The sequence below is a fragment of the Salvelinus namaycush genome, unplaced genomic scaffold (genome assembly GCF_016432855.1).
Source record: "Salvelinus namaycush isolate Seneca unplaced genomic scaffold, SaNama_1.0 Scaffold204, whole genome shotgun sequence".
In the NCBI taxonomy this organism is placed as follows: domain Eukaryota; kingdom Metazoa; phylum Chordata; class Actinopteri; order Salmoniformes; family Salmonidae; genus Salvelinus; species Salvelinus namaycush.
Window position 1 is genome coordinate 252,726 of NW_024058831.1, and position 14,997 is coordinate 267,722.

General features: G+C 44.0%; 1 protein-coding gene across 1 annotated transcript; it reads left to right on the forward strand.

The window, feature by feature from the left end:
• The first annotated feature begins 632 nt into the window (after positions 1-632).
• Positions 633-13,150, forward strand: LOC120038027 (probable serine carboxypeptidase CPVL). Its single transcript, XM_038983971.1, has 13 exons — positions 633-774; positions 1,019-1,200; positions 1,581-1,699; positions 2,194-2,308; positions 3,019-3,077; positions 4,374-4,453; positions 7,597-7,663; positions 7,945-8,067; positions 8,300-8,431; positions 8,569-8,667; positions 8,851-9,024; positions 9,922-10,104; positions 12,623-13,150. Exons 1-13 carry the CDS (start codon positions 770-772, stop codon positions 12,719-12,721), a joined length of 1,437 nt encoding a protein of 478 aa, XP_038839899.1. The 5' UTR covers positions 633-769; the 3' UTR covers positions 12,722-13,150.
• The last annotated feature ends 1,847 nt before the right edge of the window (positions 13,151-14,997 follow it).

The following is a 14,997-nucleotide window of genomic DNA, read 5'->3' on the forward strand; positions in this document are numbered from 1 at the left end:
CCTGGTTTGGGAGTAGGACCGAACCATTTCATGTAAATAATAATTTCATTTTGAAAAAAATGTACCTAATATTGTAATAATTTTTTAGGGCCCCTTGCAGTCACAGGCCCTTAGAATCGTCCTAACCCCCCCCCCCCCCCCCCCCCCCACACACACACACACACACACACACACACACACACACACACACACACACGGCACCCCTGCCTCACATAGCATGCATGTGTGTTTCTCAGACCACACAATTTAAAATCTATTTAGCTAGGCATGCTAAAATGTCTCCCACGATTAGGGGAATGTATCAATGTGAGTGTAGGCTCTAGCCTGCATTTGGTAAAAATGTTAGTGCCTCACTTCATTGACTAACCATGTGCACATAAATAATTCACCCAAGATAAACATGTGAATAGGCCTACATCCATTTATCTAAAACCAAAAAGCTAAAAATACAATGCCTGAAGAAAACAGTAACATTCATGAAGCATCTGGATAGACCGTAAACAAATGGTGTCGAATTTAGCAGTTGCGAAAGTTCTTCGACATGAAGATTGTTGAGAACCGGAAACAGAAACGCACTGTTGGATGACGGATTTGATTGCGCAGGACAGCATGAAATCACATGATCACTCACCCAGTTGATCATGTGACCAATCCATTTTTGTAATAACGGCGGAGCAGCAACGTGAAACTACAGATGATCTGATTTATCTCGCTTCAATAACACGGATTAGCTGGCTGCTCTGAACTACAGAGGAGGCGAGCCCAAATAATGAGGTATGTTCGCAAAATAAAGCTGTATGAAAGCCTGGTCATTGGATTATTCAGTGCAGTTCTCTCAATGATTATTTGACTAGGCTAGCTAATTCCTTCTTTTTTTATATTGAACATACTTTAAAAATACATGCCCAAGCTAGCTAAAGCAGACATTTGGACATTTGATAATGCAAAAATGTGTGAGAATGAAATTGTGTTGTAACTAAACTATCAAATGTATCTGCTCTCCACTTACCCCTGACAGAATGTTGAAGGAGACGCTGTGTGTCCTTCTCCTGTGGGCTTCTCTGGAGGCAACACAGTCAAGGGGCTGCTCGAGTTTCTTCTGCCGGAAATCTCACCGTGTCAGCATGTTCTCCAGAGGAGCCGACCCCGGCAAGCCGCTCTTTCTCACCCCCTACCTGGAAAAGGGCAACGTCGAAGAGGGTAGGTTGGTTTACTTTACTCAGAAACGATATGTTGGTATTTTGTTCATTTGTTCAACTGTTAATACTATCCCTAATGTTGTACATGGCAGTTGTCAAGTTTTCAAAAAATGGACGAGATTGCGTTATGCATCATATGTTATTTGCATCATCAACACAGTTAGGATCCCCATTAGCTGTTGCACATGCAGCAGCTACTCTTCCAGGGGTCCACGCCACAAAACACGACATGACAGTGTGCAGAACAGTTGTTACGACGTTGTGATGTTATCATGAATGTTACAGTATTACACAGAAGTCTGATGGAGACTAATCATAGTGTTCAGATGAAACTAGGTTTGAGACAGTTATTAGAAAGCAATGACCTGTTCTCTCTTTCAGCCCGGAAGCAGAGTCTGGTAGGTCCCCTGCCTGGTGCCAATGTGAAGAGTTATGCCGGCTACCTCACTGTCAACAAGAAATACAACAGCAACCTCTACTTCTGGTTCTTCCCTGCTCTGGTACACTACCATGTGTCCCAAATGGCACCCTGTTCCCTTTGTAGTGCACTACTTTTGACCAGGGCCCCATAGAGAATAGGGTGCCACCCATATCAGCTGCAGTGTCCTCCTCAGTTTCACTCGTGACAAGAATGAATAGCACGTGTTTGTCTAGCAATCACCTTTTATCAGCTCCAATAAAGGACTGTGTGAATCAGGGCAAAGTTTTATTTGGATTGTACATTTCAACATGTTTTGGTTTCAGAAAACTTAACAAAAGACTTATGGGCTTAACCACTATAAAGTAAGTACAAAACAAGTCCTTTCTGCTACCTACATTATCAAGGTCCTAGTGATAAAACCGTGTTTACTTCATAACTGTGTGTCAACGACTTAGCCACAAGGTGACAGTGTTGTATTAGAAGGGTTCTGGGTGGAGGCCTCTCACTAAGATAGCTCCACTATCCACTGTTAGATAACTACTAACTTGTGACTGTCTGTCTGTCTCTCTGCAGGAGATGCCTGAGACTGCTCCAGTCCTGCTGTGGCTGCAGGGGGGTCCTGGGGGCACGTCTATGTTTGGGCTGTTTGTAGAACATGGACCCTACGTTGTATTGAAGAACCTAACAGGTACCAACATAGCCACATGTCTCTGGACTGACTCCTGTCTAGTGTATAGTAACGTGTCTCTGGACTGACCCCTGTCTAGTGTATAGTAACGTGTCTCTGGACTGACCCCTGTCTAGTGTATAGTAACGTGTCTCTGGACTGACCCCTGTCTAGTGTATAGTAACGTGTCTCTGGACTGACCCCTGTCTAGTGTATAGTAACGTGTCTCTGGACTGACCCCTGTCTAGTGTATAGTAACGTGTCTCTGGACTGACCCCTGTCTAGTGTATAGTAACGTGTCTCTGGACTGACCCCTGTCTAGTGTATAGTAACGTGTCTCTGGACTGACCCCTGTCTAGTGTATAGTAACGTGTCTCTGGACTGACCCCTGTCTAGTGTATAGTAACGTGTCTCTGGACTGACCCCTGTCTAGTGTATAGTAACGTGTCTCTGGACTGACCCCTGTCTAGTGTATAGTAACGTGTCTCTGGACTGACCCCTGTCTGTCATTTCTATTTGATCAGAAAGCCACCTGTATGTTTCTACTGTAGTGGTGGGCCCTTCATCTCTCTCCATGTATCTCTGTTCCTAATGTAGTGGTGGGCCCTTCATCTCTCTCCATGTATCTCTGTTCCTACTGTAGTGGTGGGCCCTTCATCTCTCTCCATGTATCTCTGTTCCTACTGTAGTGGTGGGCCTGTCATGTATTGTGTTATTTCACCTGTTTACAGTGGGCTACAGAGACTATCCCTGGACATCCAGATACTCTGTTCTGTACATCGACAATCCAGTACGTATGGCTTCTTCTTCCTTCCTGTGAAAGTATGAACACAGTTTGTTTGCATCCAAATGGCACCCTATTCCCTTTATAGTGCTCTACTTTTGACCAGGTACTCTTGTTGAAAGAAGTGTACTAAATAGGGAATAGGGTGCCATTTAGGACATCCTGTATCAGACAGGTTTGATTTGGTTTCTATGCTGCTTTAATAGTTTTCTCATCAAAATGTGTGTAATGTGGGCCTCCCGGGTGGCGCAGTGGTCTAGGACACTGCATCGCAGTGAAGGAAGGAAGAAGAAGCCACTAACTGCGCCACCAGAGTCTCTGGGTTCGCGCCCAGGCTCTGTCGCAGCCGGCCGCGACCGGGAGGTCCGTGGGGCGACGCACAATTGGCATAGCGTCGTCCGGGTTAGGGAGGGTTTGGCCGGTAGGGATATCCTTGTCTCATCGCGCTCCAGCGACTCCTGTGGCGGGCCGGGCGCAGTGCGCGCTAACCAAGTGGGCCAGGTACACGGTGTTTCCTCCGACACATTGGTGCGGCTGGCTTCCGGGTTGGAGGCGCGCTGTGTTAAGAAGCAGTGCGGCTTGGTTGGGTTGTGCTTCGGAGGATGCATGGCTTTCGACCTTCGTCTCTCCCGAGCCTGTACGGGAGTTGTAGCGATGAGACAAGATAGTAATTACTAGCGATTGGATACCACGAAAATTGGGGAGAAAATGGGATAAAATTTAAATAAAAAAAAATAAAAAATGTGTGTAATGTTACCTAACAGCATGTACAGTATGTGATTGTAATGTAATGTTACCTAACAGCATGTACAGTATGTGTAATGTTACCTAACAGCATGTACAGTATGTGTAATGTTACCTAGCAGCATGTACAGTATGTGATTGTAATGTTACCTAACAGCATGTACAGTATGTGATTGTAATGTTACCTAGCAGCATGTACAGTATGTGATTGTAATGTTACCTAGCAGCATGTACAGTATGTGATTGTAATGTTACCTAGCAGCATGTACAGTATGTGATTGTAATGTTACCTAGCAGCATGTACAGTATGTGATTGTAATGTTACCTAGCAGCATGTACAGTATGTGATTGTAATGTTACCTAACAGCATGTACAGTATGTGATTGTAATGTTACCTAACAGCATGTACAGTATGTGATTGTAATGTTACCTAACAGCATGTACAGTATGTGATTGTAATGTTACCTAACAGCATGTACAGTATGTGATTGTAATGTAATGTTACCTAACAGCATGTACAGTATGTGATTGTAATGTCAGGTGTGTTTTCTTGTCCAGGTAGGAACAGGGTTCAGTTTCACTGATGATGACCGAGGCTTTGCTCAGAACCAGGATGATGTAGGCAGAGATCTGTACAGGTAAGACTGGTCACTGAGGTTCTGGGTGCATTAGGCTGTATTTACAGACAGCTCAATTCTGATCTTTTATTCACCAATTGGTCTTTTGACCAATCAGACCAGCTCTTTTGCCCATAATAATGGGCAGAAGATCAGAATTGAGCTGCCTGTGTAAACGCAGCCTTACACTATGCACAGATTATAATATCATTCCATATTGATGTGGTTCCTGAGATGGAAAACACTTCTCTAAGCATTGTAAAGATCTGATGGTGGCCTTTCTGAGTGGTGCAGCGGTCTAAGGCACTGCAGGGCTTGAGGCCTCACTACAGATCTGGGTTCGATCCCGGGCTGTGTTGCAGCCGGGCCGTGACCGGGCGATGCACATTTGGCCCAGCGTCGTCCGGGTTAGGGGAGGATTTGGCCGCCTGGCATGTCCTCTTCCCATCGCGCTCAAGCGACTCCTGTGGCGGGCCGAGCGCGCTGACACAGTCAAATCAAAGTTTATTTGTCACGTGCGCCGAATACAACAGGTGTAGACCTTACAGTGAAATGCTTACTTACAGGCTCTAACCAATAGTGCAAAAAAGGTGTTAGGAGGAACAATATGTAGGTAAAGAAATAAAACAACAGTAAAAAGACAGGCTATATACAGTAGTGAGGCTATAAAAGTAGCGAGGCTACATACAGACACCGGTTAGTCAGGCTGATTGAGGTAGTATGTAGATATGGTTAAAGTGACTATGCATATATGATGAACAGAGAGTAACAGTAGCGTAAAAGAGGCGTTATCGGGTGGTGGGTGGCAGGACACAATGCAGATAGCCCGGTTAGCCAATGTGCTGGAGCACTGGTTGGTCGGCCCAATTTGAGGTAGTATGTACATGAATGTATAGTTAAAGTGACTATGCATATATGATAAACGGAGAGTAGCAGCAGTGTAAAAAGAGGGTTGGGGGGGCACACAATGCAAATAGTCCGGGTAGCCATTAGATTACCTGTTCAGGAGTCTTATGGCTTGGGGGTAAAAACTGTTGAGAAGCCTTTTTGTCCTAGACTTGGCACTCCGGTACCGCTCGCCATGCGGTAGTAGAGAGAACAGTCTATGACTGGGGTGGCTGGGGTCTTTGACAATTTTTAGGGCCTTCCTCTGACACCGCCTGGTGTAGAGGTCCTGGATGGCAGGCAGCTTAGCCCCAGTGATGTACTGTGCCATATGCACTACTACTCTGTAGTGCCTTGCGGTCAGAGGCCGAGCAATTGCCGTACCAGGCAGTGATGCAACCAGTCAGGATGCTCTCGATGTTGCAGCTGTAGAACCTTTTTGAGGATCTCAGGACCCATGTCAAATCTTTTTAGTTTCCTGAGGGGGAATAGGCTTTGTCGTGCCCTCTTCACGACTGTCTGGTGTGTTTGGACCATTCTAGTTTCTAGTTTGTTGTTGATGTGGACGCCAAGGAACTTGAAGCTCTCAACCTGGTCCACTACAGCCCCGTCAATGAAAATGGGGCGTGCTCTGTCCTCCTTTTCCTGTAGTCCACAATCATCTCCTTAGTCTTGGTTACGTTGAGGGATAGGTTGTTATTCTGGCACCGCCAGGTCTCTGACCTCCTCCCTATAGGCTGTCTCGTCGATGTCTGTGATCAGGCCTACCACTGTTGTGTCGTCTGCAACCTTAATGATGGTGTTGGAGTCGTGCCTGGCCATGCAGTCGTGGGTGAACAGGGAGTACAGGAGGGGACTGAGCACGCACCCATGTGGAGCTCCAGTGTTGAGGATCAGCGTGGCAGATGTGTTGCTACCTACCCTCACCCCCTGGGGGCGGCCCGTCAGGAAGTCCAGGATCCAGTTGCAGAGGGAGGTGTTTAGTCCCAGGATCCTGAGCTTAGTGATGAGCTTTGAGGGTACTATGGTGTTGAACGCTGAGCTGTAGTCAATGAATAGCATTCTCACATAAGTGTTCCTTTTGTCCAGGTGGGAAAGGGCAGTGTGGAGTGCAATAGAGATTGCATCATCTGTGGATCTGTTTGGGCAGTATGCAAATTGGAGTGGGTCTAGTGTTTCTGGGATAATGGTGTTGATGTGGGCCATTACCAACCTTTCAAAGCACTTCAAGGCTACGGACGTGAGTGCTACGGGTCTGTAGTCATTTAGGCAGGTTGCCTTTGTGTTCTTGGGCACATGGACTATGGTTGTCTGCTTGAAACATGTTGGTATTACAGAATCAATCAGGGACATGTTGAAAATGTCAGTGAAGACACCTGCCAGTTGGTCAGCACATGCCCGGAGCACACGTCCTGGTAATCCGTCTGGCCCCGCAGCCTTGTGTATGTTGACCTGTTTAAAGGTCTTACTCACGTCGGCTACGGAGAGCGTGATCACACAGTCGTCCAGAACAGCTGATGCTCTCATGCGTGCCTCAGTGTTGCTTGCCTCGAAGCGAGCATAGAAGTGATTTAGCTCGTCTGGTAGGCTCGTGTCACTGGGCAGCTCGCGTCTGTGCTTCCCTTTGTAGTCTGTAATAGTTTGCAAGCCCTGCCACATAAGATGAGTGTCAGAGCCGGTGTAGTATGATTCAATCTTAGCCCTGTATTGACGCTTTGCCTGTTTGATGGTTCGTCGCAGGGCATAGCAGGATTTCTTGTTAGAGTCCCGCTCCTTGAAAGCGGCAGTTGTACGGTGTTTCCTCCGACACATTGGTGCGGCTGGCTTCCGGATTAAGCGAGCAGTGTGGCAAGAAGCAGTGTGGCTTGGCAGGGTCGTGTTTCGGAGCACGCATGTCCAATATACATCTAGGACCTTGGTTATGTCACCATGGTCTCTGCTCAATATACATCTAGGACCTTGGTTATGGCACCATGGTCTCTGCTCAATATACATCTAGGACCTTGGTTATGGCACCATGGTCTCTGCTCAATATACATCTAGGACCTTGGTTATGGCACCATGGTCTCTGGTCAATATACATCTAGGACCTTGGTTATGGCACCATGGTCTCTGGTCAATATACATCTAGGACCTTGGTTATGGCACCATGGTCTCTGCTCAATGTACATCTAGGACCTTGGTTATGTCACCATGGTCTCTGGTCAATGTACATCTAGGACCTTGGTTATGTCACATGGCACCCATTGTTTTTCTCATCTTGTGTCTTTGTCTTCTAGTGCATTGACTCAGTTCTTCCAGATCTTCTCTGAGTATCAGTCCAATGACTTCTATGCTACAGGAGAGGTGAGTTTGGTTCTAGTCTCCACATCTGTGTTACACATAACATTACACAACTTCCCTACATCCTAGTTGGCAAATTCCCCAAATCCTAGCTACAAAGACATCTGCTTTTTATTCCCTTTTATGATGTTGAACAAGGTCTTAAAATGGTTATTTTAGGGTCTCTGCTATAGCAACAAGAATAATCTTTCCACATAAATGCATAATAACATAAAATTGAAATTACTTTCTGCAATCAGAATGCAGACACTAAAATTGATTGGAATTGTCCTCGATGTCCTCAGTCCTATGCAGGAAAGTATGTCCCAGCCATTGGTTACTACATCCATAAGCATAACCCCATTGCTAAGGTGAAGATCAACTTCAAGGGAGTTGCCATTGGAGACGGCCTCTGTGACCCAGAGCTGGTGGGTTGTGTTTTAATACACCGTGATTTCAACTTTACTCAGCATTGTTTGACACTTCTGATTTAATATGAAATATATCAATAATATAATTTAAGATATATTATTATATCTCCAGGATGAAAAAAAAAAAAGAAAAAGTTTTTGTTCTTCATTTGCTCTTTCCCTTGGTCTCACCTGTTCTGTCTCTCTCTCTCTCCCTCCCCTTCGCTCTCTCTCCCCTTCTCTCTCTCAGATGCTGGGAGGGTATGGAGACTTCCTGTACCAGACAGGTCTGATCGACATGCTCCAGAAACAGTATGTTGAGCAGCAGACAGCCAGCGGGGTGCAGCTCATCCAGCAGGAGAAATGGGTGGAGGCCTTTGAGGTAAGACACTGACTGCATCTGCTAACACAATAACCTGTGTTTTTGTTGTCCACTCTACACATCTGAATGTCTGTCAGTCATTCTTTCAAGGCCTCCAACTTCCTGGTACATTCTTCCACTGTCCTCTTGTCCTGCAGGTATTTGACAGCTTGCTGAATGGTGACATTCTGCCGTACCCCTCGTTCTTCCAGAACGCCACTGGCTGCACCAACTACTTCAATTACTTGCAGTGTCAGGTAGGTACACAGAGCAAGGCTTACACAGACACCTACCTGTTTGAATAAAGGTTCACTTATATTACCCAGAGAAGGTATGTTTCCTGAATGAAATGTGTTTTCTTTCAAGGCTTACACACATATGCACGTTTTTAAATAAAGGTTCAATAATCAAATGTTATGTTATGGTTTTCTATGCTACAGGAGCCTGCAGATCAGGAGTATTTCTCCCAGTTTGTGACGCTGGCAGAGGTGCGGCGCTCCATCCACGTGGGGAACCTGACGTTCCACGACGGCTCAGAGGTGGAGAAACATCTGCTGCAGGACGTCATGAAGAGCATCAAACCCTGGCTCGCCACGCTCATGGACAACTACAGGGTGAGACTAGAGTCCATGCCCATCCAGCACTCAGACATGCTACGGTTCTATTAACAGCACAGATATATAATATATGCCATTTAGCAGACGCTTTTATCCAGAGACACTGACGTGTGCGTACATTTTATGTATGGGTGGCCCAGGGAATCTAACCCACAATCCTTGCTCTGCGAGCGGGTCGCTCTACCAACTGAGCCATGGTTTAACTTTGGTTTACAGTATCCGTCACGAGCTACAGTATCTGTCACTAGTGTTAGGGTTTCGTTCCTTACGTCCTTCCTTGTCAATCATTGGTTCATTGGTGAAATTAGCATTATGACTATCTTTAATTAAATCATTCAAAAACCTTTATTAATGTAATTGCAGACAGAAGTTGACAAACAGGAACATAGCACGCATGTTTCTGAGTAAGTTCTGCATCAAACAAAAGGTCTCAAGTAGTTTTATTAAACCGAAGTCCCGCCTTAGTGATGTCACTGACTATGTCATTACCTTTTTACTCCCGAGACCAAAACCCTGCATCCACAGCTATACAAACAGAGTTTCAGTGTTTATCTAAAAGCTAGGCAATAAATGTCCCCTCCCCAAAGTTGAATCATTGTGGAATGTCTGAGTAGTCTCTTATCTCCCACACTCCCCTGCAGAGTTCTGTCTCAGTCACACATTGAGTGAGTGAATGAGAAAACAGACACTAGCTACGGTGTCAGTCACTAGCTACGGTGTCAGTCACTAGCTACGGTGTCAGTCACTAGCTACGGTGTCAGTCACTAGCTACGGTGTCAGTCACTAACTCCTCTCCTCAGCTATTGTTTGGACCGCTATACTGTAATCATTGAATAAATGCCTTATCTGTGTTTCTTTCTTCTGTACACACACACCACACACACACACACACAGGTGTTGATTTACAGTGGTCAGCTGGATGTGATTGTGGCGGCCCCCCTGACCGAGAGGTTCCTGCCCACGGTGAACTGGACCGGGGCTGATGAGTTCAACAAAGCCTCTCGCTTCCATTGGAAGATCCAGCCAGAGGACACAGAGGTGGCGGGATATGTACGCCAAGTAGGGGAATTCTACCAGGTGAGTACTGCATGTCTGTGTCCAGGGTCTGGATTCACAAAACCTTCTTAAGAAGACATTTCTTCTTAACTGCCATTTTTTTCCTTAACTTTCTTCTTAATTCTATAGTTAAGCAAAGTTGCTATTCCTCTAAAAGGTTAGAGGAAATTCTCTTGCACTATTTCTTATGTTTCTCCTTAAGAAAAAAGTTAAGAAGAAATTAGATTCTTGAAAATAAAGTTCTTGGATGTGTTCTTGAATTCCAAGATAGCTAAACCCTTGTCTTAATCTCAGGACAGTGAGAGAAAAAGCTCAGGAAAGCAATTGAACATGTTTAATTCACTCACAAACTTCATCTGAAAGTTTCAGTATTTATTATTTTAAACCCAAGAACATGTTTTAGAAGAGTAATCTCAGTTGGAAATTTGCTAACATGATTGTCATTGCTAGCCAGATAGCTAGCTAAATCGGTTGCCTAGCAACACACATTTTAAGAAGACACAGTTGAAGTCGGAAGTTTACATACACCTAGAGTCATTAAAACTCGTTTTTAAACCACTCCACAAATTTCTTGTCAACAAACTATAGTTTTGGCAAGTCGGTTAGGACATCTACTTTGTGCATGACACAAGTAATTTTTCCAACAATTGTTTACAGACAGATTATTTCACTTATAATTCACTGTATCACAATTCCAGTGGGTCAGAAGTTTACATACACTAAATTGACTGCCTTTAAACAGCTTGTAAAATTCCACAAAATTATGTCATGGCTTTAGAAGCTTCTGGTAGGCTAATTGACATAATTTGAGTCAATTGGAGGTGTACCTGTGGATGTATTTCAAAGCCTACCTTCAAACTCAGTGCCTCTTTGCTAGACATCATGGGAAAATCAAAAGAAATCAGCCAAGAACTCAGAAAATAAATTGTAGACCTCCACAAGTCTGGTTCATCCTTGGGAGCAATTTCCAAACGCCTGAAGGTACCACGTTCATCTGTACAAACAATAGTACGCATGTATAAACACCATGGGACCACGCAGCCATCATACCGCTCAGGAAGGAGATGCATTCTGTCTCCTAGAGATGAACGTACTTTGGTGCGACAAGTGCAAATCAATCCCAGAACAACAGCAAAGGACCTTGTGAAGATGCTGGAGGAAACAGGTACACAAGTATCTATATCCACAGTAAAGCGAGTCCTATATCGACATAACCTGAAAGGCCGCTCAGCAAGGAAGAAGCCACTGCTCCAAAACCGCCATAAACATGGGGACAAAGATCGTACTTTTTGGAGAAATGTCCTCTGGTCTGATGAAACAAAAATAGAACTGTTTGGCCATAATGACCATTGATATGTTTGGAGGAATAAGGGGAGGCTTACAAGCCGAAGAACACCATCCCAAGCACGGGGGTGGCTGCATCATGTTGTGGGGGTGCTTTGCTGCAGAAGGGACAGGTGCACTTCACAAAATAGATAACGTCATGAGGAGGGAAAATTATGTGGATATATTGAAGCAACATCTCAAGACATCAGTCAGGAAGTTAAAGCTTGGTCGCAAATGGGTCTTCCAAATGGACAATGACCCCAAGCATACTTCCAAAGTTGTGGCAAAATGGCTTAAGGACAACAAAGTCAAGGTATTGGAGTGGCCATCACAAAGCCCTGACCTCAATCCTATAGAAAATTTGTGGGCAGAACTGAAAAATCGTGTGCGAGCAAAGAGGCCTACAAACCTGACTCCGTTACACCAGCTCTGTCAGGAGGAATGGGCCAGAATTCGCCGTGGAAAGCTTGTGGAAGGCTTCCTGAAATGTTTGACCCAAGTTAAACAATTTAAAGGCAATGCTACCAAATACTAATTGATTGTATGTAAACTTCTGACCCACTGGGAATGTGATGCTGAAATAAATAATTCTCTCTACTATTATTGTGATATTTCACATTCTTAAAATAAAGTTGTGATCCTATCTGACCTAAGACAGGGAATCTTTACTAGGTTTAAATGTCAGGAATTGTGAAAAACTGAGTTTAAATGCATTTGGCTCAGGTGTATGTAAACTTCCGACTTCAACTGTACATAAGATATTTGAGGAGTTTGAAAGAAAATCATTACATCTTAAGGAATTCTTGAGGAATTGCACTTACAAATTATCTTATGAACTTCTTATTTTTTTTCTTAAGCAGCTTCTTAAGTTATTGCGTAAGAAGTGTTTTGTGAATCTGGGCCCAGGGCTTTACTGGGTATTCAGGGCATTTGGCCACCCTTTAAAATGGAAAATGTTAACATGGCATAACTAAACATAATGTGAGTAATTTAGCAGTAGCTGTCATGCAGAACACCTTAGTCAGTGCATTCAACTAAGTTTAGTAGGAAAAAAACAAGCACGTGACAATTATTGCAAGTAGAGTCTTATTCAATATCGCTGTGCCAGGAAGATCAGATCAACTTTATGGACACCAGGTGGGAACACAGTGCTGCTGATGGGGAAACTGGTTCACATGCTATAAACCTGTCTGTTTGTCTCCTTGTCATGCAGGTGATTATACGAGGGGGAGGGCACATACTACCGTACGACCAACCACAGAGGTCCTTTGATATGATTGACAGATTCCTCTCAACACAGGGATTTATTTGAGTGGGCGGGACTGAGCAGGAACACAGTTGATCTGAGTTCCTCCACCTTTGATTCGGAGTGTCTCCAGATTCCCAGTGACTGTTTATTTCAAACACTATTGATTTTAGCAAGTTCGTAACCATGGAAAGTAAATTATACATGGTAGAGGTCTATCACCTAGAAAATAATACATGTCGTGGATAGAGACGTTTGGACAGCTATGGTGCCTTCATCAGAGTTTAATGACCTCCTAAATCCTACTTTAACCCTCAGATTGTGACTGCACTCTGATGCACTGCCAATGAATTCTCATGTTTGCTATTCTGTGGATCCGTCAAAATGAATATTTTTTTGACTGTGGGGAATAATGATTTATGTTGCACATGATCAATATATGATTGAGATGGCATGCAATGCAATTGTAATAAAAAATAAATGAAACTAACATGGGTCTGTCAAACAAGTTCAATGGACGAACACCAGAGGGCGCTAGTGTTTGAAATACTGTAAATGCCTGGTGGTGTTGTCCCTTGTAAATGCAACAAAGTTACTGAATCGTTTCTCTTATACAACTTACTTTGGTAGAAGTTCCATTGTCCAACTTCAGATAATGACCAATACCTTTTTATTCTATATGTCAGATAATTCAGTCATACTCGACCATCCTGTTTAATCAAAAAAAGAACAATTCAACTATGAATAGGCTGCAATACATGCCTCTGTTTAGGTAATAGTAGGTACTACTCCGAGAACTCAATAACCTCTACAGACAATCATGGCAGACTGTTTTAGAAAGTACTAACCAGTAACAGAGAAACAGGCTGCCATGATCATCTGGTGGTTTTGGCAGTGAGATGACTACTCCTTGCTCTGTCACGTACCAAGGCAAACCATCATGCTACTTATCAGCTCATTAAACTTAAATTAAGCAGTCTAGACATCTCCATATTTATTGATGGTTTTAGAACATTTAAACAGAACTATTTACTGAGCAATCAATGGTCAGGGCTTTTGTATTGGAAGACCATGTGGATTATTGGTCACTAAGGAGTTGCTTAGGCCTCAGATCTATCAGGACATGCTTCCCTCGCCACATATTCACACACATCCTATTTACAGGACCATGAACATATGCTCTACTGTATATGTAGATACACTGAGTGGACAAAACATTAAGAACACCTGCTCTTTCCATGACAGACTGACCAGGTGAATCCAGGTGAAAGCTATGATCCCTTATTGATGTTACTTGTTAAATCCACTTCCATCAGTGTAGATGAAGGAGAGGAGACGGGTTAAAGAAGGATTTTTAAGCCTTGAGCCAACTGAGACAAGGATTGTGTGTGTGGCGTTCAGAGGGTGAATGAGCAAGACAAAACATTGTGTGTGCCTTTGAACAGGGTATGGTAGTAGGTGCCAGGCGCACCAGTTTGTGTCAACAACTGCAACTGGTTTTTCACACTCAATAGTTGTTCCTGTGTGCATCAAGAATGGACCACCAGCCAACTTGACACAACTGTGGGAAGCATTGGAGTAAACATGGGCCAGCATCCCTATGGAACGCTTTCGACACCTTGTTGAGTCCATGCCCCGACGAGTTGAGGCTGTTCTGAGGGCATAAGGGGGGGGGGGGCGCAACTCAATATTAGGAAGCTGTTCTTAATGTACTCAGTATATATTCCACAGGAGGTTGGTGGAACCTTAATTGGTGAGAAGGCCTCGTGGTAACGGCTGGAGCGGAATAGGTGGAATGTTTTTGGTGCCATTCCATTTGCTCCGTTCCAGACATTATGAGCTGTCCTCCCCTCAGCAGCCTCCTCTGGTGTATACTCAGTGTACATTTTAAGGTTACATGGTTTGTCTGTGCTTCAAAAGGTACACCTGAAGACATTTGAGCCAGCTGAGTAATGTTACAGAACAAGTGCTTTATTCTCCTACTGTAATGTAGCCGCAGTGATATGTAACATCTGTACAACTGCTGAACAAAACGCAGACCAGACAATATGCTGTGATGAGAGACACAAACATGTACAAAGTTATGAATACATCAATCCATTAAGTATAATAAACCGTGGACACGTATCGAAGCGCGGAAATGAACCTTGACGAACATACATTGAGGAGGCTGCAAACAAGTGCTACGCCAACATCATTTACATACATGTACAAAACATCAAAGACTCCTTTCAAAAAGAAAGGTGGTTGCATTACATGTACAGTCAAGATTATAAAAATGAATGACATTCTATACAATATTTATAGTTTTATATTTAAAATGATACATTTATACTTGTATT

Bases quoted from the DNA above. Each gene is read 5' to 3' on its own strand.
- LOC120038027 (XM_038983971.1), top strand. The intron at 8,068-8,299 runs GTGGGTTGTGTT...TCTCTCTCTCAG, and splicing joins GCCTCTGTGACCCAGAGCTG to ATGCTGGGAGGGTATGGAGA. The intron at 10,105-12,622 runs GTGAGTACTGCA...CTTGTCATGCAG, and splicing joins AAGTAGGGGAATTCTACCAG to GTGATTATACGAGGGGGAGG.